Here is a 25,601-nt window from a genome sequence, read left to right as displayed (position 1 = left end):
GTGCAAGGAGCACCCCAAGGGCCAGGTTACCCTTCAAAACAAAGGCCCAACGAACGCCTAGAGCCTGCTTAGGCTTTGGGGAGCTCAGACAGAGGAGAGGCAAGCCACGGGGTGACTTTGGGGTGCAGAAGAGATTGAGACAGAGGGACATGGGAAAGGGGTGCTTCAGAAGTTCGGCTGTGACTAAGGGTCCATGAACCCTACTCCTTGACTTGAAGACTTTTTTCCTGCTGTTTTGTTTGATTGCAACACCACATAATGATGGGACCCCACGGGTCCCCAAGTGTAATGCTGGCACTGATGGATGGTGGCTGCCGTTATCCACCCTCGGAGTCTCCACCTGTCCTGTGCCTGTGCCCCACCCTCCCCTGTGCCCACACAGGCAGTGCCCGCTCCTTCCTCCTGCAGCCTCTGGTCACAAGCGTTTAACTGTAACTCATATGGACGTGGCCGAGGGTCCCGTAGCCCAACTGCACTGGCTCATTCCAACTTCCTAGTAGAAAGAAAGCAATTGGGAAAAAAAGGTATACGAACTGTGTATTAGCTACAAGAAAAAAATGGCCTTATAAATGCTTAGACTACAAAACAAAGCCCTGCACTAAACTGTAGCAAGTAAGTTACGCATAGAGCGCTGCTACCATTCATTAATTCAAAAAAAAAAAAAAAGAAGTTGTGGCATTTCTCATCTTCAGCAAAGGATGCGCATTTTGGGATCAGTTCTCAACAACTGAACGAAACAGTCCACCAGGGACCCCAGTTGACACCTTTGGAAACCCCGTCTGCCCCCTGGAGCCTCCCACCCGGGGACACCCATGTCGAGCTCGGTCACTTGCAGCATCCAGCTGGGCCTCCCTCACATATCCTCAGACCTGACACGCCCTCAGGACACACATCCACTCACCATGGTCACAGCAGCAAAGAAAGCAGTGGGACAAAAGCAAGACGACACCCTCTAAAACAAGAAAGAGAAGGGCCGCCCATTTTATGGTGTCTGCGCTTGTGTAGAGAGCTGTTTTGGAGACACACAGATGTATCTGTGTCTGGAGTTCACATCTATATAATCACCAGGGGTGGCTGGGCTCTGTGATGTCTCAATGGTCATATGACACTGGCCATATCAAGTGACCATTGTCACATCAGATCCCACAGGAGTTATAAATACGCCACCACTGAGGCCTAAGTGGATGACAATTAGCTCACACTCCATAAGACCATCTTCGCCTTCCTGAAGAACTTGTCCGCAAACAACGGCATTGCCATGGAGAGGTGGCCGGAGCCAGTTAGAGGGGAGCTTCTAATCTCTGAGAAGAGGCACAAAGAGCCTCAGGCTAGTGCTGCGTCCCCGGAAATTGAGTGCCACGCCGCCTTGGTCACAGGAGACCTGCAGCGCCTGGCGCCTCCCCTGGGCCAGTCCTTCCAGGGCGCCAACGTGGTGTCTGAGGTCAAGGAGGAGGAGATGCAGTGGCAGGTGCAACCCCCGCCACGTTTGGCCCCTCGGGTACCTGTGCTCCTTTAAAGCTGAGTTACTTAGTCTTAAGGAGCTACTAACATCCTGTGAACGTACAGCTCCAGTCTGCAGACTGCTTACATAGGCGCTGCATGTAACACACGTGAGCAAAGGAGGCCTATAAATGAAATTGGGTTCGCATGAGTTGTAAGATGGAGGTTTTAGGCGGAGGGAAGTGGGAGATCAAACTACAAAGGCCGAGATGCTGGTATGAAGTGCCCGCCGGGCGCCTCTTGTCTTTAAAAATAGAGCATCGTTTTGGGTGTTATCTGCCGGTGCCTGCTCTGGGCAGCCAGGGAGGCGGGGGATGGAGAAGAAACCCCTTCTTCTTCGCGTGTGCCCGGAGCAGGGCCCTGGCGTGAGCTCTGCCGGTGCCAGGTCCTTCCATGACCCCGTGAACACCACGGCTACAGTGGGGTGCCTGGGGCACAGCCAACATCAGCAGAGGGAGAGCTCTCAGCATCGTCTCCTCCTGGAACCTAGGGGAGCCAGATGGGGGGAGAAGGGTGAAGAAACCAGAGGTCCCTACGTAAGTCAGATCCTGGGAGCACTGTTGCTGCCTGAACACCACTATGAGCTGGGCAGGCAAGAGACCCCACAAGAGGGGAGAGTCCCCCCTCAGCCCCACCCGGGGTTGAACAGATTTGCTGAGCAGCAGGCTGCAGTGAGCTCTCTTTTTTTTTTTTTTCTAAAGATTTTATTGGGGAACAGTGTGCACTTTCAGGACTTTTCTCCAAGTCAAGTTGTTGTCCTTTCAATCTTAGTTGTAGAGGGTTCTGTTCAGCTTCAAGTTGTTGTTCTTTCAGTCTTAGTTGTGGAGCGTGCAGCTCAGCTCCAGGTCCAGTTGCCGTTGCTAGTTGCAGGGGGCACAGCCCACCACCCCTTGTGGGAGTCGAACCGGCAGCCTTGTGGTTGAGAGCCCACTGGCCCATGTGGGAATCGAACCGGCAGCCTTCAGAGTTAGGAGCACAGAGCTCTAACTGCCTGAGCCACCGGGCCGGCCCCTGCAGTGAGCTCTCTTGACTGGCACTTTGCATTGCGCACACTCTCTCCATGTGTCCAGATGCAATACATTGAACCAAGAGGGTCACGTGTCAGAATCCACAGCAGCTCTGCCAGACCAAGAGGATTCAAGACTCTGTGGTCAGTGGGCCAAAGGCCAGTGTCCTGTGTCCCCGACTCGTGAGCTCTGGCAGGCAAAGAATGTGGAAGGTCAACGCGGAAGGTCGGCCTCCAAAGAACTGACACAGTTCTGTTTCTACCTCCCACTGGAGAAGGGAATAAACCAAAACACTGTCAGAGCAGCTCCCAGCACCCAGTGAGGGGCAGGGACTGTGGGAAGACAAATGCATCCAGTCAGGGCCGCCCCACCCCCCAGTGAGGGAGTCCGGACCCCTTCTGGGCTTCCTCCCCTTCACCTGGCCCAGATGGGTGCACATGGTCCTCAAGGGCCTCGTGGAGATTCAATCAAGGATGCCAAATGCTCAGACGCTCAATGAATGTTTGTTTTCTAATCACGTGCCTCCCAGGCTTGCACATTCAGGAAAGCTCAAATGTTGCAATTTCAAATCGATAATAATGTTACCCCATAGTCCTGCGTAACGTTAGGGTAACAAACAGGCTTTTTCCTTTTTCCCTGCTCAGTTGTGCTGTTTTTTCTATGGCACCCCTGTACCACAGGAAGCTGGGGCACGCAGAGGGACCCGAGCTAGTAGGGAGGAACAGCTCCCAGAGAGCTAGTACTAACCCTGGCCTTGATGGGGGAGGGTGGAGGGAGGGGGAAGAGAGAGGGTGGGCAGCACTCAGGGCAGCTGGACTCCCAGGCTCAGCCACCTGCCTTCCCTTCAGCCGCAGAAATGACCAAATGCTGTTTTGAGAACAGCGGCCCCACACACTCTGCCCTCTCTCATATGAAGACTCTGATGGCTAACTCCAGCTCCCTCTAAAGAAGCCATGGGGAACGCGGTACATCTCTCAGGGTCACAGGGACCAGCCCCTTGGTACAGCTCACAGTCCGAGGACAGCACTGGCATGGAGGAGTGACGTTACAGGGAAGCCCCACGTGGGGAGAAGACTACGTCCGCACCCCTCCTGTGGCAGAGCCTGGACCATGGGGTGGGGATTCTAGGACGCTGCTTCAGGCTTCCTGCTCCAGACAGCTGCCTCAGAACCCAGGTTCTCCTGAAGGCTGGAAGCTGGGTGACATCTCCTGGGACCTGGACAAGGGTGCCGGCCCTAAGCGAGGGCTGAGCTACATGCCCATCACGGCCGCTTCCCGTCAGTCCATGGGAAGACTTGGAAATCCAGGGTGGGTGAACAGAGCTGCCAGTGGGTGGAGTGGGGCTGGGAATTCAGCAGGCCCTAGAGAACGCAGCACCCTCTTCTTTGCCCCCAGTGAAGTAGACTTCCTATCGCAGGAAAATAAGTAGAATCAAGAGCCAGGAACTGGGCCTGCCGGAATGTAGGTCAGTTATCATCTGGGACTATACGCACCCTCCCTGCTCCACATCAGACCAGGTCTTCACTGGGAAAGCAGCCCAAGCCCACGCAGGCCTGTGTCCCCCCGGGGCCTCTGGCCATCAGGATGACAGGTCCCCACACACCCCCACGGGTGTGTAACAACCTCCAGGCTGAGCCGTGGGGACGCGGGGCAGGCCGGAACTCTGCAGGTAGGTAATTAGGAGTGGTCTTTCACAACTGCACAGCATGGGTCCCAGGAAGGAGGTGGCCTGTGAAAAGGGTCTCCTCAGCAGCTCATTACAGCCACGGGATCGATTCTTCCATCATTATCAGAAGGCATTCCTGCCATGTGAAATCCTGTCCCTTGAAGTGTATTCACCAGGGGCTGCTTCCGCCATTTCCACGAGCGCTCCTGGACGCTAACAACCTTCCACGGGCCTTTTGAAAGCCCAAAGTTTTCAGAGAAGTAAAATGCATGTCACCCGCTCCATTCATCCCGCAAGAAAGAGCAACCCTACACAGACACACACACACACACACATACACACACACACACACACACACACACAAAACCCTAAAAAGCGCAAAGAAACAAACCACCATCACGCTCAATGTGGCTCGTCACATCAAAGTTGCTTCTGAAACTCAGCCACTTCCAACAGCACTAAACTTTCTGAGTCCTTTTCTTGAGCAGGGCTGGTGCTGTGGGTCAGTTTGTTTTGTCTGTTGCCGTCTGCTCTTGATGATAAAGGGTACGTTTGGGGCTCAATGAGAGAGCTGGATTCTAGAAAAATCCACAACTGACTTTCCTCCCTTCAACTGCCCCTAATTCAGAGCCTGGAGAATGTCAGTTCCTCACTGTCCACCCTGCTTGGTCAGCTTTTAACACCTTGAATGGCACCGGAGTCCGCAGTCACCCCCATATTTGGCAAAACAGTCCTATCTCCATACACCCTCCCCCATTCTCTCTGGTTCCATTTTGGCCTTTCCCACCTCGTTATTCCCTTTCTCCCGTGTCTCCATCTCTGCCCCCTTCTCATTAAGTCTCTGCTCAGTTTCTGTGTGTGTGTGTGTCCCCGTCATCTTCCCACACTTCTGTTTTCCCTTGATAGCTCTCTCTCTCTGCCCATCTCTGCGCTTGTCTTCGCCCCTGTATCTCCCCAGCCCTCACCCCCATCCGTGTGTCTAGCTGGGTCTCGCTGGGTTTCTCTGACCCAACCCTCGGCATCCTTGCACATCTCCCTACACACTCACCTGGTACCTACTTTTAAGAGATGGTTTCACCCTATTTCAGCCCTAATGGACCCCGCCCCACCCTGGTGGCCCCACTCACCTTACTTCTTGCCCTCCCCCCAGGCCTCTGGACCCTGGAGTACAAGCGGGAGCTCACCACGCCCCTGGGCATCGCTGCGGCCCGCGGCCACACAGACTGCCTGCACCACCTGCTCAGCCGCGGTGCGGACCCCGACGCCAGTCCCGGCGGCCGAGGGCCCCTGCACGAGGCCTGCCTGGGGGGCCACACGGCCTGTGCGCAGCTGCTGCTGCAGCACGGTGCCCACCCTGACCTGCTCAGCGCAGAGGGCCTGGCGCCCCTGCACCTCTGCCGCACCGCCGCTTCGCTCGGGTAAGACACACCGCTCGGCCCACGCCCCAGCCACCCACCCAGACCTCTCCGGAGCTGGCCACGCCCCTCCGCCCTGTCCCCGCCCCCAGACCCAATGGCCCCGCCCTGCCCCGGACCCGGACCCCTAATACCTCGCGCCACTTGACCCCACCCAGACCCAGAACCTGCCTTCGGCCACTACCCTGGCCCTCGCTGTCCATCAAAGCCCGGCAGGCACCTCACAGCCTGCTCCACCCCGGACCCCACCCCCGGACCCCGGACCCGGCTCTGGCCCCGGCCCCGGGAGGGTGTAATTAGCCTTGATTGCGAGTGTGAGGCGGGAGGCGCCACGCCGAGGTAATGAGCGGGCTGATCAGGGCCCGCAGACGCCGCGCTGAAGAATGCTAAAAGGCCACTGGCGGGGTTGGAGGCTGAAAAATTAGGGTTTTTAATGATAATTTTATGCAGAATAATTGTCACAGTGTGACATAAATGGTTAGCTCCTCAGGCGGGGCTTCAGAGTCCCACTAGGAAGCCGAGCTGGCCGGGCATTTTGAGGGGTGCAGCGGCCCCCCAGCCCACCGCCTACCCAGGTGCTGGGGTTCTGGAGGTTCTGCAACCACCCCTTCCAGCCCCGCATTTGTCCTTGCAGAGTATCTGTCCCCACGGGGTCCAGTAGGTCCGGGAGAGGCGGCGGGGCCACCGTGTCATTGCACAGGATTTATGTCCGGGTTCTCAGCTTGCAGTATGTCATCTTGACATTTCTTTTAGTCAAAATGTTCCAGTCCCTGCCCTCGGGGTTGTAATTTCTTGGCCTTCTATCTCTGCAGCTAGGATCAAATAAAATCACCATGTTAAGTGCAGGCTGGCAGGACCACTAGGCTCTCAGGGACCCAGGCAGGGGCATCACCTCCACCTCTCACCTGACTTCAGAGTGGGAACCCAGAAAGGCATGCAAGAGCACCTCAAGTCCTGAATGACTGAAGGAACAATGTTATAACCATGTGTTTTAGAAACAGCTTCACTAAGCTGTAACTGCATACAACAAGCTGCATATGTGTAAAAGGTACAACTTGATAAATTTGCACGGACACATATGCATTCATGACACCATCCCCATTTATCAAGGGAGTGAACACACCTCACCATCATCATCACAAGGTTCCCTTTTCCCATTGCTATCTCCGCCCGCTGCTCCCCTCCTCCATTATCTCATTGATCTGCACTATAGTTTAGCCTGAATTTGCTAGAACTTTATGTAAATGGAGTGCATTCTCTCTGCCTGGCTTCTGTCACCACCACTACTTCGAGTCATCATGTTGTGTGTATCTGTGAGTCACTCATTTTCATTGCTGAGTGGTAACCCGGGGTATGGAGGTACTGCTCTGTGTTCTCCATTCATATGTTGGAAGACATTTGGCTGTTTCCAGCTTGGGGCTATTACACATAATGCTGCTATGAACATTTGTGTACCAGCCTTCGTATGGGGGTAAATACCTAGGATTGGAATGGCTGGGCCATAGGATATGATTAAGAGAGAACCATTTACGAAACTACCCCACTGGTTCCCCAAGTGGCTGTCCCGTTTTCCATTCCCACCAGCAGAGTCTGAGGGGGCCGGTTGCTCCATCCTCACCAACATTTGGTGTGGACACTCTTTAATTGTAGACATTCTACAGGTGTGTACAAGTATATTTGAGAAATGATTTGCACTTCCCTAAAGACAAGTGATGGTGAGCATCTTTTCATGTACTTATTTGCTGTCTGCATATTTTCTTTGGTGATGTGCCTGTGTTAAAAATTGGGTTGCTTGTTTTCTTCTTAAATTTTAAGATTTCTTTATATAGTCTGGATACAAGTCTCTTGTCAGACGTGTGATTTATAAATATTATCTCCCAGTCTCTGGCGTATTTTCTTCTGTTAAAAGTATCTTTTGAAGAACAGAAGTTCTTAATTTTTGTGGGACCCAGCTTATCAATTTTTTTTATTTTAGGGATTGTGTTGGGTTATTGTATCTAAAAAAAAAATATTTGCCTAACCCAGGGTCACAAAGATTTCCCCCTATGTTTTCCTCTATAAATTGAATAATTTTATACTTTACATTTAAGTCTATAACCCATTTTGAGTTAAGTTCTGAATATGGTGTGAGGTGAGGTATGGCTGAAAGCATTTTTTTTTTTTTTTTTTTTTTTGGCATGTAGATAGCCAGTTGTTCCAGCGCCATTTGTCAAAAAGCCTTTCCTTTCTCCATTAAATTGACTTTGCACCTTTGTTGAAAACAACTGACTACATATGTGTCGGTTTATTTCTGGACTCTCTTGTCAAGTACACGCAAGACAGGGCAAGGTCTGACTGATTCAATTGATAAAGACCCAAGGAGCCATTCTTAGATTCAGACCATTTATCACTTACATACACAGTGAAAGAAAATAGCCAAAGGTGCCAATTCCTCACTGTCCTTGTTCCACACACTACAAAAACCAATAAACAAAAGGGGCCAGATGGTGGCAGTATGAGTTATAGGTTACCCTGTTGCTGAACAGCCAATCTAGACTTCAGCTGAGCAGTTTTATACTCTGCAGCTGTATTGGGGGCCTTGATGCTAGGGAAGGGTGGGGAGGTGGTATGGCAGGAAGTCGCAAACCTCATGAGAACCCAGGAGGCAAAGAAAAAATGTCTCATGAAACCCTCCCAAGGGGACTTTAGCAGCTCCTTACAAGCCTCCCATCCGGGAGGATCACAGCATGTTCTGCCGAGACTTACGATCAACAGTGGTTCAAACCTCTGTTTGTGTAGCCCTACGTGGACACAGGCAAGGCCACCAGGACTCCATGGCAAAGCCATTCTCCCCTAACTCTATTATATGCCACTGATGTGTTTGTCTGTTTTGACACCAGTAGCACATCACATTGAATACTGTGGCTCAATGAAAAATCTTGAAGTCCGTTAGCAATAGTGAGCATCCTTCTTCTTTTTTGAAGTTGTTTTGGCTATTCTAGCCTCTTTGCGTTTCCATATACATTTTAAAAATCAATTTCTACACAAAAGGCTGCTACTGGATTTTGACTGGGGTTGCTGTGAATCCATTTGGGGAGAACTGACATCATAAAAATACTGAATCTTCCAACCCATGAACACAGTAAAGCTCTCCATTTATTAAGGTCTTTAATTTCTCCCAGCCGTGTTTTTCAGTTTTCAGTGTATAGGGCTTGCATATGTTTTGTCAGATTTATCCCTACGTATTTCATATTTTTGATGCTTTTGTAAGTGGTATTTTTTATTTAAATTTCTGATTGTGTGTAGCTACTATATAAAATTAATAATTTATTTTTGTATATTAATAATGTATCCTGCAACCTTGCTAAGCTCACTAATTGTTCTAGTGGCCTATTGTACATTCCATAGGATTTCTATGTAGGCAATCAGGTCATCGGTAAATAAACACAATTTTATTTTTTTTCAATCTGGATGTCTTGGATTACTTTTTCTTGCTTTATTGCACTGGATAGAATCTCCAGTGCAATGTTGACTAGAAGTAATGAGAGCAGACAATTTGTTTATTCCTGATGTTAGAGGAAAGCCTTAAATTTTTCACCATTAAGTATGATATTATATGTATTTTTTCTTGTAGATGATCTTTTTCAGACTAAGAGAGTTCCCTTCTATTCATAGTTTGCTGCAAGTACAAATTACCACAAACTTCAAAATTTACAACACACATTATCTCATGGTTTCTGTGGGTGAGGAGGTTGGGCGTACCGTAGCTGGGTCCTCACAAGACCCAGCTATGTCAACATGTCAACAAGGGCTAGGGTTTCAATTGAAGGGTCAACTGGGGAAGAATCCGCTGCTGAATTCTCATGGTTATAGGCAGAATTCATTTCCTCAGGAACTATTGGACTGAAGGTCTCAGTTCCTTGCCGACTACTGCTTGAAGGCAATCCTCAGTTTGTGTCTTTATTTTTAAAGTAGATTTGTTGTAGGCAGATTATAATTGGGTCTTTTTTTTTTAATCCAACATGCTAGTCTCTGCCTTTTAATTGTGTGTTTAGATCATTTACATTTAATGTGATTTTGATATGGTAAGATTTAAATCAAACATCTTTCTATTTTTTATTTGCATCCATTCTTTGTTCCCTTTTCTTCTTCTTTTTATCCTTCTTCTGTATTAATTGAGCAGTTTTTCATGATTCCATTTTATCTCCTTTATGGCCTATTATATATAACTTTTTGTTGTGTAATTTTAGTTGTTGTTTTAGGGTTTATAGAATACATCTTTACTTTATCACAGTGTGTCCTCAAGTAATATCATACAACTTCACATATAATATAAAAACCATATAACAGTTTACTTCCATTTCTCTCCTTCTGGCATTTATGATATTGGTATCATACATTTCACTTCTGCACAAAAGTCCCACAATACATTGTTATTATTTTTTTCAAACAGTCAATTATCTTTTAAATATAGTGAAATAATAAGAAAAAGAGTTTTTATGTTTACCTATGTAGTTCCATTTCCAGATTCCTTCATTCCTTTGTATAGATCAAAGATTCCATCTGGTTTTATCTTCTGCTTGAAGGGTTTTCTTTAACATTTCTTACAGTGAAGTTCTTCTGGTGATGAATTCTTTCATGTTTGTTTGAAAAAGTCTTTATTTCTGTTTGAGTGTTTGAAAGGTACTTTACTCTCAGTACTTTAGACACATGACTCCACGGTCTTCTAACTTGCATTTTTTAATGGAAAAATCTGTCCTTCTCTCTTTGTTCTTTTATACATATTGTCCTTTTTTTCTGGTTTTAAGATTTTCTCCTTATCATTGATTTTAAGCAATTTGATAATGATGTGCTTTGATGTAGTTTTCTTCATGTGTCTTGTCCTTGAGATTCATTGAGTTTCTTGGATCTGTGGGCTTATACTTCTCATCAAATTTGGAAAATGTGGGGCAATTATTTCTTCACATTTTTTCCCTACAATCCCCTCCTCTTTTTCAGCGACTCCTATTGCACGTATTTTACAGCACTTGAAGTTGTTCCACCGTTCATTGATGCTTTGTTCATTTTTTCTCTGTAATTGATTTATCTTGTGTTCTGAAACGTCTGATTTGCCATTAATCCTGTTCAGTGTATTTTTCGTCTCAGACATGATAGTTTTCCATTTTAAATTTACAGTCTTCCAATTTATATCTTCCATGTCTACTTCACATGTTCAATCTTTGCTCTAGTTTCTCAAACATATGGAATACAGTTATAACTGTTTTAATGTTCCTGTCTACTTTTCAACCACCTAGGTCAGTTTTAATTGATTGGGGGTTTTTTCTCTTCATTTATCTTATTGGGCACGGTGTATTTTTGTGTTCCTGTCAATATTCTTGATCTCTGCTCCGGGATGTAAAGTAACTTGAAAATAGTTTCATCCTTTTGAGTTTTGCTTTTAAGCTTTGCTAGGCAGGATCAGTGCAGTATTCAGCCTAAGGTTAATTTTTCTCCCCGGTACTGAGACAACACCCTGCGTAGTACTCAAATCCATGCCTCATCATTTATGAGGTCTTGCACTCTGGTTGTTGAGAACAGGCACTATTCCTGGACTGGTGCATGCTATGGGCTTGATTCTCTCTACTTATTTCAGGTGGTTATTTCCCCAGCCTCAGGTAGTTTATTCACACATTCACACATACACACACACACACACACACACACACACACACACACACACGTCACTACTCAACTGAATACTCAAGGGGACCCTCTGCGAAGTTTTCTCCCAGAAGTCTGCCCTGCAAAGTCAAGCTGCCTTGGCTTCCCTAAACTCCCAGCTCCATCTCCTCAACTCTAAGAATCCACTGGGCTCTGCCTGGATCACCTTCACTGAGCCTCAGTCTGGGAGCCCAGAGGCTTTTTGGGAGGTCAAGAAATTGAGTGTTTGCCAATCATGTTGCAGAATGCACTCAAACCTTGTGACCCATTTCTGTCCTCAGCTGCAGGCCTTCTCCGCTTTCTACAGGGAGCTTCTTTCTAATTATTCAACATGGGGTCACCTAGTGGTTAGGGTTCGGTGCTCTTTCTCTCTCTCAACATGGGATTAATTTCTACCTGGTTTTAACTTCCTATTTCTGTCCTTGACTCATTTGGTAGATGATTTGCTGTTGCATGAAGTTGTTGCCATCTGGTGACAACATTATAGAAAACCCATCTATTTTTGAAAAGCACAGCCCCAAGGTCAACCCATAATAACTCCATTCCTGCAAGCATTCAATTGCCTATGAATTCTGTGAGATGCTAGGACTGCATTAGATGGTCTGTACCCTCAGGATGCTTTCAGTGTCAGGGGAGAGGAAGGTAATGAAAAGCAGTGTACTAGATGCTGGGACCAGACATGTGTAGCATATATGATGTGCTTGGAAGTCTGGGGTGTGGGCTGGTATCCAACAGCTGAAAATTTTCTAGGATTTTCTTATGTCCTTTATCAAAGGACATAAGCCGACCAAATCAAAGCAAAAGTCTTTCTATGTACTAAGAAAGCAGGCAAAATAATTAATCAATTATATGTTAATTGCATTCCGTTTTTATCATATTTTTTATACTATACAATTTTATATGCTACAAGTACACATTTTACATTTGAGGCCTTGACTGAACCCCAATTCCAACACTAATTAGCTGTGAAACCTTGGGTAAGTTATTTTATATTTCTGTCTCAGTGTTCTCATCTGTGAAATAGGGATGATACTTGAGCTTACTACATAGAATGCTTATGAGAATTAAATGAGTTAATACAGGTAAAATGTTTAGAAAAATATTTAGAAGAGCCTGGCGTATAGTAAGAATTATGTAGGTGCTGAATGCAATTGCTGGGGGTCTCTTATATAGTCATTGTGTTTCTTTTAAGAGTATTGAAACAGTATTTCTCTATTTTAAATTACTGTGGGGGTGTTGTTTCTTTCCTTTACCTCCATATCCGTTGGTCATCTGTGAGTTATTTGCTGTGATACCCTTAGTCAGGAATATAGTTCCCAATTATAACAGGCTCCTGTGGAAAACATAACCCATTTGATGATGTTCCAAGTCTAAGAATACACCATGCCTCCCTCAAAAAGAAGGTCTATATTTCCTTTCCTTTGTTCAGAATTAATTTCTCTAAATCCAACATGGTACCCTGGAACAGAACATGGGCATTGTGGGAAAACTGGTGAAATCCAAACAAAGTCTGCAGTTCAGTTAATAGAACTGTACTAATCTTAATTTCTTAATTTTGAGAAATGGACCGAAATATTATAAGATATTAACTTTAGGGAAAGCTGGGTGATGGGTATTTGGGAACTCTCCATATTATCTTTGCACCTCTTCTGTAAATCTAAAATAATTTAAAAAATAAAAAGAGTTTTAAACCACAAGTTTGCTTCACGCCTTGGGTTCCCACCTCCCAATGAAATTGTATCAGAAAAAAACATTGCTTTTTACTAAGAAATGAGAATGCAACACCTATCAGAGCACAAAATTTTGTGAATCCTGATAATATCCCTAACGCGGGCCAACAAGCTCCCATCTGGACCTCATGAGGGGCTGAGGGATGCATGGAACATTGGAGTGACTTGGCTTCTCTACTGTAAAATAGAAACTAATTTCCTAGCTCAGCTGGTTTTCAGAAATCATACAGGTCTCGCACATTGTTTAATGAGGACTTTTAAAATGTCTTTGTATTAAAGTGGGGCTCTACCAAATCTCTTCTCTTTTGTCTTCCTCCTGTTCTTTCTTCTTTTTCTTCTCATTTTCTCTCGTGTCCCTATGTGTGTCTCTACGTGAGTCTTTCTCCCTGCCAATTTAATTTGACAGTTTTGACTTATTTAAATCCTGGTTACTGGGGAAAAGTTTAAGATAAGTGATGAATACAGCAGAAGTTCAGGAAGAACTATGCATTGCTGACTTAGAATCCCTCCACTATCAATGATTATAATGGAAAAGGCTGGCAGATCCATTGAACACCTCTACAATAACACAGCCAACCTCCTTGAAGAATAAAAAGTTAATAGATGTCAGAAAGGGCTGGAGGTTTTGACCACCGCTTTTCAGCTTAAAGAGTCCCCCTAAAGTTACACTCCGAGGAGGTCTAGCTTCAGGTAGTATAAACATTATCACTTTGACAAGCTACTTTCTCTAGAATCTCTTTATACATAGTAGATTTTAGGTCATCCTTAATTTTTTTCCCTTACAGTAGAGAGGGGGTCGTTGACCTACATACAGAGCCATTTCATTTTCTTACTGTTGGTGACAATGGTCTCCGCACCTAGGGACCCAGTTCTGCTCCTTCCCCCTTTTAGTCGGCAATTCACCATGGGTGTAGGACTTTCAAACCTTTGAGTCTCTGAGTTCCTGGGATTTAAAAAAAAAAATGTCTGTGCTTCCTTCCAACCAGCAAGCTTCAGAATTCAGAATTCAACACACAAAAAAAGGAGATTGGACCTTTAATCTAGGAGACTTTTGAAGAGATTTTTCCCAAAAAGAAAAGTTGCAGTAAAGTTACTCTCTTCACATTAGTAGCCTGTGTGCCAGCCTCGCCCTATGTATTAGCAGATTCCTCTCCTTGACCTTTTTTCAAATTCTGAGATGATTAAAATGAGCAAAGAATTACCAGAGTCCTGATTCTTTTTCTCATCCAAAGCTGTCTTGATTTAAATAGAAGTGAAGAGGGCTTGTTTCCTTCATGGATATATTAGTACAAAGCATGCCATTTTCCTTTTTTGTCCTAGTTGTGTCAATTCAACTAAATAACAAATGATTCACAAACCAGAGTTGGACCTATGAGAGCAACTAGTTATCTTAGGGGGGGAAGGTGGGGGGACAGGGGGAATCGTTGAAGAAAATCATTGGGCAATTCTTTTCTAGTGCAGACCCAGCAGTTTGAAATCTGGGCAGAAAGGAAGGATTGCTTTTCCTGAGGCAAGAAAGGCACTCCCTGGCAGGAAAGGATGGATCGAGTGGGGATAATTGTCAGAGTCCGCACCCCAAAGCCAGAAGTCTCCACCTGGAGCAGGAAGTTTACCTGCATGAGGTGCCAGGGCCACGCACATTGATACGTAATCCATAAAACAGTCTACTTTTCCACCTCCCAGATGAGTGATTGATTCATTGTTCAGCCAGAGGGGAGAAAACCTGGTCTGGATCAACGGGAACTTGAGGTATCGTAAGGAATTTTAAAGAACACGGTGTCAGAGAGCGGCTGCCTCATTGGATGCTTTGATATTTCTAGAACTTCACTCGTGCCAAAGCACTTGTGCTGGGAAGTGTCTTACTTGCTGCTCTCCTCCCAGCAGGCCTGCAAGGCACAGTTATCCCCAGTCTACAGATTGGAAAACTGAATCTCATCTCGCCGGCCCCTGTTTTGCCAGTTAGGTGGCACACAGTGAAAATTGGCAGAGCCAGGCTCGAAAGCCAAGTGTTATTAGAGATGGATGCTGAACGATCTCTCCTTTGTTAACCTAATTTTTTTCAACAGTTGTGTAGAGTTCGGAGTAGCTCAGCTCACCTCTAATCAGCACCTTTCAAACATGTCCTGTCACTGGGTTACCCCCTTCCTGCCCCTTCGTAGCAAGCATCTCAGGTAGATTGCTCAGCTTTCTGGTCACTTGCCAAGTCCCATTTGAATACCTAGGACTCACTGTCAGGTAATCCAGGCCAAATCAAACCTTTATCTTCTGGGCAAAAGTCTTGATTAGACACTCAGGAAAGACGTACAAATGGCCAATAAGCAAATGAGAAGGTATTTAACATCGTTTCTCATCAGGGAAATGCAAATTAAAACCACAAGGAAATATTCACTAGTCCACACCTATTCGAAGGGCTAAGTCATAAAGAATGACAACAGCAAACATTTGCAAGAATGTGGAGCAATTGAAACCCCCATTCGTTGTCATTGGGAGTGTATAATGATATAATGACTGTGGAAAACTGTTTGGCAGATTATTTTAAAGTTAAATATACAATTCCACTTCTAGATATTTACCTTAGAGAAATGAGAACATGTAAGTCCACAAGAAGACTTATACAAAGATGTTCATAGCAGCCAGAAATACCCAAATGTCCACCAATATCAATAGGAGAATGAATTGGGCCGGCCCGGTGGCTCAGGCAGTTAGAGCTCTATGCTCCTAACTCCGAAGGCTGCCGGTTCGATTCCCACATGGGCCAGTGGGCTCTCAACCACAAGGTTGCCGGTTCGATTCCTTGACTCCCGCAAGGGATGGTGGGCTGTGCCCCTGCAACTAACAACGGCAACTGGACCAGGAGCTGAGCTGCGCCCTCCACAAGTAAGATTGAAAGGACAACAACTTGACTTGGAAAAAGTCCTGGAAGTACACACTGTTCCCCAATAAAGTCCTGTTCCCCTTCCCCAATAAAATCTTTTAAAATAAAAATAGGAGAATGGATTTTTAAATTGTGGTATATCTATATAATTAAGTATGACTTGAATAAAAAAGAATGAGTTACTCATGTATGCAATGATATGGATGAATGTCAGACATTATATTGAGCGAGAGGAGCCGGACATAATAAAAGTTCTAGAAAAGACAAAACCGTAGTAGCTTATGGGGGTGGTTGCAAAGGCAAGGGAACTTCTTGGAGAGATGGAAATAGTCTAGGTATTGAATGAGATGTCAGTTACACAGGTATATCCTTTGTAGAAATTCATACAGCTGTACTCTTTAAGATCTACGCATTTATCTGTGTGCAAATTTTACCTCACTTTAAAAATACATAAACACAAATAGACATAAAACTTTTACCTGGTCCAATTCAAAGCTCCCCCGACCTCACCCCCACCCTGGCCCAAGAAGTGGGTAGAGTCTTTTCTTTCACTTTTTCTGATTCTTCTCCCCTTCTCTGAAGCTTCTGGGCCTCCCTCTTCATCCACTGGGACCAGGGAAGGAGAAAAAGGTTGCCCATTTCTGTTGAGTGAAGTTTCCAGAAAGTCATATACGACTTCATGGGCAAGTGAGGCAAACCGTGAAGCTGATTTCTCAAAGTTTGTTCCCTAAATCATTTTTCAGTTCACCAAAATGCAGGGTTCCATTTGCAATCTGGGGAGAATTTGCCCCAAAATTAAATGGCAGCCATTGCTTCATGGGAAATCATAAGGATAGAAATGGCCAGCCAGTTTCTCTCTCAAACTCCTTTCTACACTTAAGGATTTGCCTGTTCACATCAGCCATTTCAACTGTAAACATTTGTGCCCAATAGTCTCAGAGCTTAGCATCCGGGGGAAAGGCAGAGAGAAGAAAATACAGAACAGAAAGAAAGGGGTGGGTGACACATCCCCAAAAGAGAGGCTCAGCAGAATGGCCACCGCCTGGCACTTGCCCAGCATCCAGCCGCTTCTGCCCCCACCCACGGACCCAGCCTTAGGGCTCCAGCCACCCTGCCCCAGAGATGGGTCTCCAGCCCATCTGCCTCCGTGTCAACTATGAGAAGGAAAAGTAGCGACAACGAGATTTGACAAGACTGGCTCCTGACACCTGTTACTGTCACTGAACACACTGTCTACATGAAACCCCTCTTTCTGTCGGGGGTGGGGTGGGGGGCAGCAAACACGTGAGGGGAACAGTGAAGGGCCATCTGGATTGTCCGAGGACCCAGTGACTTATGGTGACAGAAACCGCTGCTCAGGAGACAGATGCTTAAGATATCCAACAAAGCGCTTGTAAGCAAGGTCTGTCTCCCCTCAGAAACATTAAGTGATTTTTTTGAATCTTGAATTCAGCCAAAGAACCTTATGGTTCTTTGTCACTGTGGTTATCCCGCTCGCTCAGTATCATCTTTTGGTGGTTGTTGAGCTGTGCTGTCACATCCTTCAAGCAGGATGTGCCGGCTGTGGGGTCACCGTCATCTCCCTGGTCCTAACCCTTGAGGTCACTGCTCAAACCTCAAAAACTGAATCCTCGCCAAAAACTGGGGAGAATGAAATCTATCATGTAGGGTTGCTGGCAGGACTGGGCAAGCAGTGGGTGACCCCTGCCAGCCCCATGGCACATAGTCCATGCCTTCAGGGTCCTGTTAGCAAGTCTGTCCAGAAATTTTTGTGGATGGCTCAGAGAAGAAAGGCTTCCCCTGCCTTGAAAGACTGTTGTTGTACGAAGCACAGACCATGTTTTCTACTGGATGGATGGATGGATGGATGGATGGATGGATGGATGATGGATGGATGATGGATGGATGGATGGATGGATGGATGGATGGATGGATGGATGGATGATGGATGGATGGGTGGATGACGGATGACGGATGGATGGATGGATGGATGGATGGATGGATGGATGGATGGATGATGGATGGATGGATGAAAAGTTTAGAGATAACTTATGGGAAATGTCTAGTGTAGCGCCTGGCTCATAGAAGGCACCCCACAAATAATGCTGATGGGAAGAGGCAGCAGGGTGGGTGGTGGGACTGAGAACTTTGAAGCCAATCACAGCCACCCAGGTCACTGCTTTGTCATGTCCTGGGTGTCTGGCCTTATGCAAGTCACTGGTCTTCTTTTAAGCTTCAATTTCCCTATGTGTAAATTCTACCCACGATGCAGATTTGTAGCAAGAACTGAAGGTAACATTAAAAATAATAATAAATGAAAAACTAAGTAGTTGGGGGATGCAGTGACTTCCTGGCTCAGGACCAGAGGCTGTGAAATCCCACTCTGCGGACTTTGTGGCAACAGTGAAGGGGAGGAGGGAAGACGAAGAAGGAGAGCCTGGAACAGGCTCTGTCTCCTGGGAGGCAGGGAGACGTGGCAGGTGATGTGAAAGGGCCAGGGAAGAGGCGAACGGTGGGAAAGCCATGATGAGGCCATCACCACAAAGGCCCTCTGCGCCCTGGAGGTGACTGGTGCTTCAGGAACATGCTAGAGGGTGGCTGGGCACAGCGTGCAGGATGTGGGCACAGAATGCTTCTTCCCCTTTAGAAATAAGTAAAATGACACCAATTCAACAGTCCTTGGTGGCTCATCTCTCCTAACTCCTGCCTTTTTGCTCGAGCTAAAGTGTACCGTCAACCTTGGTTCCCTCCCTGTAACAGCCTGTCACCGTGCTCATTATCGAAGACAGGGATGAGGGATTGGAGGGTTTGTGTCTGCCCAAGTTGCTTCGTATCAGAAGCTGTTCAGACAGCACGGTGTCTCTTTAGTGCCCTGTAAGGCAGAGACAACCCGCTCGGACGTCCTCAGATGGGATTCTCCCCTTGGTTCCTGACAGTGACCGTCACAGCAGCTCCAGACCTTTCTGACTCATCTGTCTATGGGGGTAGCAGGAAACCGCCTGACAAAATCTCTCCCGGGAGGGAAGGGCTCGGGCACAGCTAGGTTACCCGCAATTCTGCACAGACTTGGGTCATGCTTTCCCCACTAGAGACACTGACACATACCAGGTGGGGTCCAGGAGGTCCCCAAGACTGTTATCATGTCTCTGCTTATCGCTGAGCACCTCCAACCTGCCCCAGCCCTCTCCTCTCTGCTCAGTTTCTCATTGGCACTGCCATTCATCCCTTCCAAGTTGGCTGCTTATGTCTAGACAGATAAACGGAAAATCCGAGAGCATTCTGGGAACCTGGACAGCGAAGCTGACATTCTTAGAACCCATGGGCTGTGGCTGTGGCTGGTGGGGGGTGGTTGTGTTATTAACAACCTCTGTTGCTATTCCTCTTTCAAACTGATTCCTTTCAGAAATTTTGAAAATACGACAGGCAAAAAGGAAATAAAAGCACCCATCACCCCATCATGCACACGTTGGCGTGTAGATTTCTTGGCTTGCTTTCTGTGCATATACATGTCTGTGGGTTTGTTTGTTTTTAATAACACTGCTCAGTGCTGTTTTGTAACCTGATCTTTTCACATAACCATTGCAAATATCTTTCCATGTCATTAAACAGGCCCCCACACCTTCATTTTTAATGACTGCCCAGGGTATACCAGCAGAGCTGTGCCCCAGTCAAGTTGTTGTGTTGTTTTTTCTCATGCCTGTGGTCTGAGAACAAAACGTACACCATGACCTGCTCTAAGAAAGCGCCAAGGTTTAGCCAATTAAAAGCGCTTCATTAAAAATGGAAACGGCACCTACAGCCCTCCAGAGGGTGGGCCAGTATCCTCCTTCTTCTGAAGGTATCTTAGTCACAAATAGCAGCCTGGCCATCAGCCAGACCGGCTGTGGACGTGAACAAGAGGATCACTCGAATTTCCCTATGGACGTCTTTGGGGAGACTGGGATGCTTTAAAAAAAAAAAGGTAGAAGACATGTTTTGTAATTGCTTGCGAGTGCACACAGGCTCAGTGGCAAAATAACATGGGACCCTTGAATTCTAACCTCCTGCTACACTGTTCAAAATTCCTCCCAGAGAGAGGCAAGGAGGAAGCAGATCTGAAGCACTCTGATTGTGAAATTTGCATCCTCTCTGAGCTGGTTATTGTCCCAAAGGACATTTCACATCAAATTGTACTTGTTTGCAATATCTTTCACCCAAGACAGACCACTTCTCAAGATACTGCTGATACTGAGACGAGAGCAATACAGAGAGAGAATGAAAACCACTGGGAGTCCCTGGGTAGAAATATAAACAGATTTAACAGCAGTCGCTTCAGCCTGGAAACCCTCAATGGATGATGTCGTTCAGAGCCCCAGTGAGGGAAATAACATGACAGACAGGAACAACATGACGGAAAGCTGCACGATGCTCATTAAGGAAATGTCTGTATGTAACGTGCTCTTAGGGAACCCCAACAGTGGGTTCCGCACTAGGCACCGACAAGCAGAGGTAAATAAACCTCCGTTTCTACACTCAAGGAGCCAACAGTCTAGGAGAGGAGTGGCACAGGCTAAGGAACATTTGAAGCATGGTGTGATAAACGCTGTGCCCAAGCAAGCACCGACGTACGAGGCATATGACAACACAGGGGTGCGACCCTCTGCTGGAGGCCCTGGGAAGGCAGGCGCCCGAGACGCGGAGGAAGGAAACATGGGACTGTGTCTGCCATCGTGCAGGCAGGGCTTCCCCGGAGGAGCAGCATGCAATATCACAGGGGCATGAAGCGTCAGGGTGTGTTCTCAGAACCACACCTGGCCAGGTAGGACTGAAGCACAGGATGGAACCTCAGGAAAGGAGACTGGGGAGGTCCACAGGTGCTGGGTGGCTCCACGTCCTGTGTCCTGGGGACAGCGGCGCGGCTTTCTCCAGCAGGCAGCAGGAGCAGCTGGGTGTGTAGCAGGCACGTGTCTGATTCACACAGAAAGGCTCTTTCCGGGTAGTATGGAGCTTGTGAGATTGGAGCAGGAGACAAATTAGGAGACTCATTAACGTTCAGGCAAGAAAGGATTTGGGCCTCAACAAAAGCCAGTGATAGTGGGAATGGAGGGAGGAAGCAGTTTAAGTGATTATTAAAGAGACGGAATTAACAGGGGTGGTGACCACTGAAATGGGGGAGGAGGAGGGAGGAGGCCCGGAAAAAGGCAAAGAGCAAGTAACTGACAGAGCAGGACCCCCAGGAAGCAGGAAAGGACTACACCTGGGGCAAGCTGACCAAGAGGGACTCCGTTCCTTAGACCATGGAGGAAGGCGGGAACAATCGTGGTAGGAACAGAGTCTAACAGGTGTGGGAGCAGATTCATTGGCAGAGGCAGAAGGGTGGTGGTTCCTGGGAGAGCCCACACTTCTTGAGTGACATAGGAGTAGATTGCCCAGAGGGAGGAGAGTAGAACCAGGCTCACTTGAAGATGGCAATGACATTTGGAGTCTGTACTGAAGGGCAAGCCATGGGGAGCTGGCCTTCCACCACTGGGAAATGTGAACCGAAGGTCCCTGAGGCCTAGCTGAGACCGGAGGCGAATCCACCAACGGTGTTTCCTCCAGCGGCCCTCAGCAGCCAAGGTGGGAGAGAGGGTGGACGATGACTAGGTCCCAAATGGGTGACTTGGCCACCTGGCGTAGGGGATGGCCACGTCCCCTCGATTCAAGGGAACTGAGGATGCCGAGAACAGAAGCACTGGAGTGCAGCCCAGGGAAGGAAGTGAAGGTAGGAACGGCTGAGAGAATGAGGGGTCAAGGACTCAAGTCTCAATAGAGCAGAGATGAGAAGGGTCCCAACAGGCGTGCGTGAGCTACAGGGACCGGAGGGTGTGGCCTGAAGTCATACTATGCAGATCAGACTCCAAAGGTGGAACGGCCACATGGACGGACCGTGACGTCCAGGAGGTGACCCGGGAGTGGGTGACTAATGTAGAGCTGGTGTTTTGACTGCGCCCAAAGGACAGGGGCCAGCGGACTGGAGGGGGGTCTGTGTGACTGGCCTCCCACATTTAGGCTGGGGCAGACCGAGTTTCCCACTGGTGTCTGAGACCCTGAGGTCCTGCAGTTTGGCCAGCAGCCTGCCGTCGCAGGCTGAGGTGTTTAGAATTCTCCCAGGTGTGGACAAGGCCCTGAGGAGAGGACAGTCTTGAGACCCAGCTGGTGGATCTGGACGCAACAGAAGACACTCATCAATGGGAGGGGACCACAGTCTTCCTTGGGAGCCCAGAACCCCCAGGAGACCATTGGGGAATTTGGGTACAGCCAAAATCTACTGTCTGTTCCGGAGGGTCTGGTTGAAACCAAGGTCCTCCCAGTTAGGCACGGCTGTGTGTCCCACCCATGCTTCCCACTCTGAGGGGCAACCCAGTGCCAGTCTGTCAGTGCCATGAGGGCTGGGTTGATTCCCTCCATGGGACCAAAGCAAACCTTGTCACACCATCGCCAAAGCTGAGCAGTTTACGGACATGGTACATGCCAGCTGAGAAAGAACGCGCCCGTCTAAGGGACCCTCCTTAGAATCGTGATTCCCAGGCCCTCCCTTAACTGCCACCTGTGACAAACAGCCCAAGTAATTAGCGCTTCAAGCACTGTCATTTGAACCACATTACCTGCCAAAGTAGCACCAGGCAGTTAGGAATTACTCATGTGCACGTGGGTTCTTAGGAAATGTCCCCAGCTCTGTTCACCACTTGCCATAACCTCCTTTTCTTTTTTTCAGCTCAGTTTAAACTCCTGTAGCTGGAGCAAGACAGATCTGAGCTTAAGTCCTTCCTCTCCGGCCACCTTGCTCTTTCAGGGAGCCGAGTCACCCGCGGGGTGTCCAAAGGCCCATAAACGGCAGCCAGGGCGTGGTGGGTAGGGGTGGCAGGATGTGGGTATCCAGTGTCCGCCTCCGCCTGGGCCGGTGACCAGCTTCAGCCTCCCCCGCAGGTGCGCGCAGGCACTGCTGAAGCACGGCGCGTCGGTGCACCGCACGGGCGGCACTGACCGGGACACGCCGCTGCACGTGGCGGCACAGTGTGGCCTGGACGAGCACGCCAGCCTCTACCTGGGCCACGGGGCGCGCGTGGACGCGAGGAACGGCCGTGGCGAGACAGCTCTGAGCACCGCGTGCGGCGTGGCGAGGCGGCCCGACGAGTACGCGCGCTGCCTGCGCCTGTGCGCGCTGCTGCTGCAACACGGGGCGGCGGCGGACGCGCGTGACGAGGACGAGCGCAGCCCACTGCACAAGGCCTGCGGCCACGCGCCCCCCGGCCTGGCGCGCCTCCTGCTGCGCCACGGCGCCAACCCTGCGGCGCTCGACTACGGCGGCGCCTCGCCACTGGGCCGCGTGCTGCAGACAGCCGCCTGCTCGCCCCACGCCGCGCCGCAGCACACCCTGCGGGAGCTGCTCAACCACGGGTCCCCCACCGTGTGGCCCGACGCCTTCCTCAAGGTAAGAGGTGGCCAAGGGACCTCTCACACTGAGCTTTGCCGTGCGGGGACCTGGCCTGCCGCTTGGGGGCGTGCAGCGCTTCTCAAACTTCCAGGGTCCCAGGAACCCCCTGGGGACTTGTGAAACTGCACACGCTGATGCCAGGGTCTAAGTGGGAGTGTGTGTATTTCTAACCGCTCCCAGGCGAACACAAGCCTGCTGGTCGTGGCGCTACACTTTGAGGAGCCAGAGCCTGGAAGCCACCCGCTAGAGTCACTAGAAAATTAAGAGGCTGGGTGTCAACAAGCAGGCCTGAGGGTGCTTTCAAAGCGGTCACCTGGGGAGGCCCGGCAGTGACTCTGATGACGACTCTGAAGCCGTCACCAAAAAGCCTGCCCGCCGTCGCCTCGCCTGCACGTAGCACGGTGGCACCTGCACTCCTGTCATGGCGGAAATTATTTCGGCAGCTCAGCTTTCGGTGTAATTTTCAGAACAATGAAAATCAGTTTCTTGTTACCCAATCCCAATCCCCAATCTTAATAATGAGGTTAATAACAGCACTGTACAGATCTGCAAATGTCCCTCTTTCGGCCCTCACTGCACCCCTGTGAAACACCAGGCAGGCAATGCTCTCATTCGCCCTGGGTTTCACCCCAGTGAGGTGCTCTGTCCAGGGTCAGGACTGTGCGGGGACCTCAGCCCCCCTTTGCAGACTTGACTCTGAGCAACTTGTCACTTTTTCCACGAGTCAGATCTAACCTGAAATAATAAAGAGGAAGAATAGCGATTTCTCATCAGAGAAAATACTCAAATGACGGAAAACATTTCCAAAAGAAAAGTTCTGAAAATAATGGTTGGAGTAAGAGATTGTCCTTCCCAAAAGAATTTGCTGAAAGGGAGTCACTCCGTTAGATGTAAAATTGGGTGTGCTTAGTTTAAAAATGATCCCCTCACCGGTGGTGGGCAAGAGACATACTTTGACCTGATAAATTTTGAACAAATAGTTGAAAGGCTGTTATCCAAAAAGGACAGTATTCGAGGTGGTCTGATGTAGTGAGAGTCACACATTTCTCTCAAATGCTAACTCTGTATTACAGATGCATGCAGAATAAAATTTGTGTCTGTAAAAACAGAGCTGAAAAGTGGAAAATCCACCCAGACAACGCCTTGTTTCTTTACTTGACAAACATTGTGACAACGTGTCTTGAGATAACTCTCACACCAGCTTTGAGCAATTCTCTCATGGCACCCTACCAATGCAGTGATTTCAATTTGGTGGGCCCTCAAAAGGGAAGAAATGCCAGCAATTTTATATTCTATAAGACCCACCTTTTATAGCCCTAATTTACATTTTAACATTTACCAATATTAGCAGCCTTGGTTTATCGCCCCATAACGTGGAGACAAGACTCACCCACTGCTCCTGCCATTCCCACGGTGTGCTTTAAACCAAGATGCACGCGTCAGCCCTCATCATGTGACACTGCGTAAAGAATAAAAACATAAACGAGGCTTTACAAGATGGGCCACAAGTGAAAACTATCGGGGCAAATTCTTTTGAAGACAAAGAGTCAATATACTTCAGTAGTGACTAGAAATAACCCTTAGTGATGCGTGAAGTCAGTCAGTTTGAGTGATATTTGCCCGCGTTCCCAAGGTGCAGCCCATGGGCACCCTCCTGGGGACAGGACCTCTCGCACCTGAGCTCCGTCTCCAGAGCTGCGGGAATTCACCGACCTTGACCTTGACGGGCAGGACGAGGCACAGTGCCTCCCCTTCAGGGGCCCTAGCCCGTGTCAGCCACACAGGAAGGGAGCATGGTCAGTGGGGGGTGCAAGTTCAGTTTAGGTTTAGGGGGCAGTTTGTTACTGGGGGAAGGGGCAAGAGGCCATGAGAAGTGACAATGCATCTCCCAGCAGTTGTGGAAGGAATTGGAGTTTCCCTGAGAAATCTTAATACTCTGAGGCTGTCACCACACACACTGCCCGTCGTCGCCTCCCCTGCACGTAGCAGGCGCACCGGCACCTCAGTCAGTGGGGAAAGTATGAAGGGGATTCCGGCAACGCCAGGGCGCCGCCTGCCGTTAAATCCTTGCAGACCGGGATTCCGGCTCTTGGTGCCGAGAACGACCACACCTCTAGGGGGCGCCCCACCGAGTGTTGTTGCAGACCACAGCCACTAGCCCAGCGCACTCCTGGCCGGGAGCAGGTCGCGGTGGGGAACGCAAGAACCACACTGAGCGTCCTCTGAGCAAAAGCACAAGTACCCGTGATGTTCTAGCCTGGCCCCAGGACAAA

At 48.4% G+C, this 25,601-nt stretch overlaps 1 protein-coding gene across 1 annotated transcript in view; it reads left to right on the top strand.

Annotated features, from left to right (window-relative positions):
* The window catches only part of ASB18 (ankyrin repeat and SOCS box containing 18), a 59,166-nt gene that overhangs the window by 14,996 nt on the left and 18,569 nt on the right, over positions 1–25,601 (top strand). The window contains 4 exon segments of the mRNA XM_019740949.3: positions 1,377–1,469; positions 1,472–1,498; positions 5,324–5,591; positions 22,821–23,325. Of these exon segments, the coding sequence (XP_019596508.3) occupies positions 1,377–1,469; positions 1,472–1,498; positions 5,324–5,591; positions 22,821–23,325 (893 nt within the window).

The sequence above is a fragment of the Rhinolophus sinicus genome, chromosome 17 (assembly GCF_057876585.1).
Source record: "Rhinolophus sinicus isolate RSI-liver-muscle chromosome 17, RSI-T2T, whole genome shotgun sequence".
Taxonomy (NCBI): Eukaryota; Metazoa; Chordata; class Mammalia; order Chiroptera; family Rhinolophidae; genus Rhinolophus; species Rhinolophus sinicus.
Note: the sequence above shows the minus strand (reverse complement) of the source record. Positions and strands in the feature narration are given on the sequence as shown.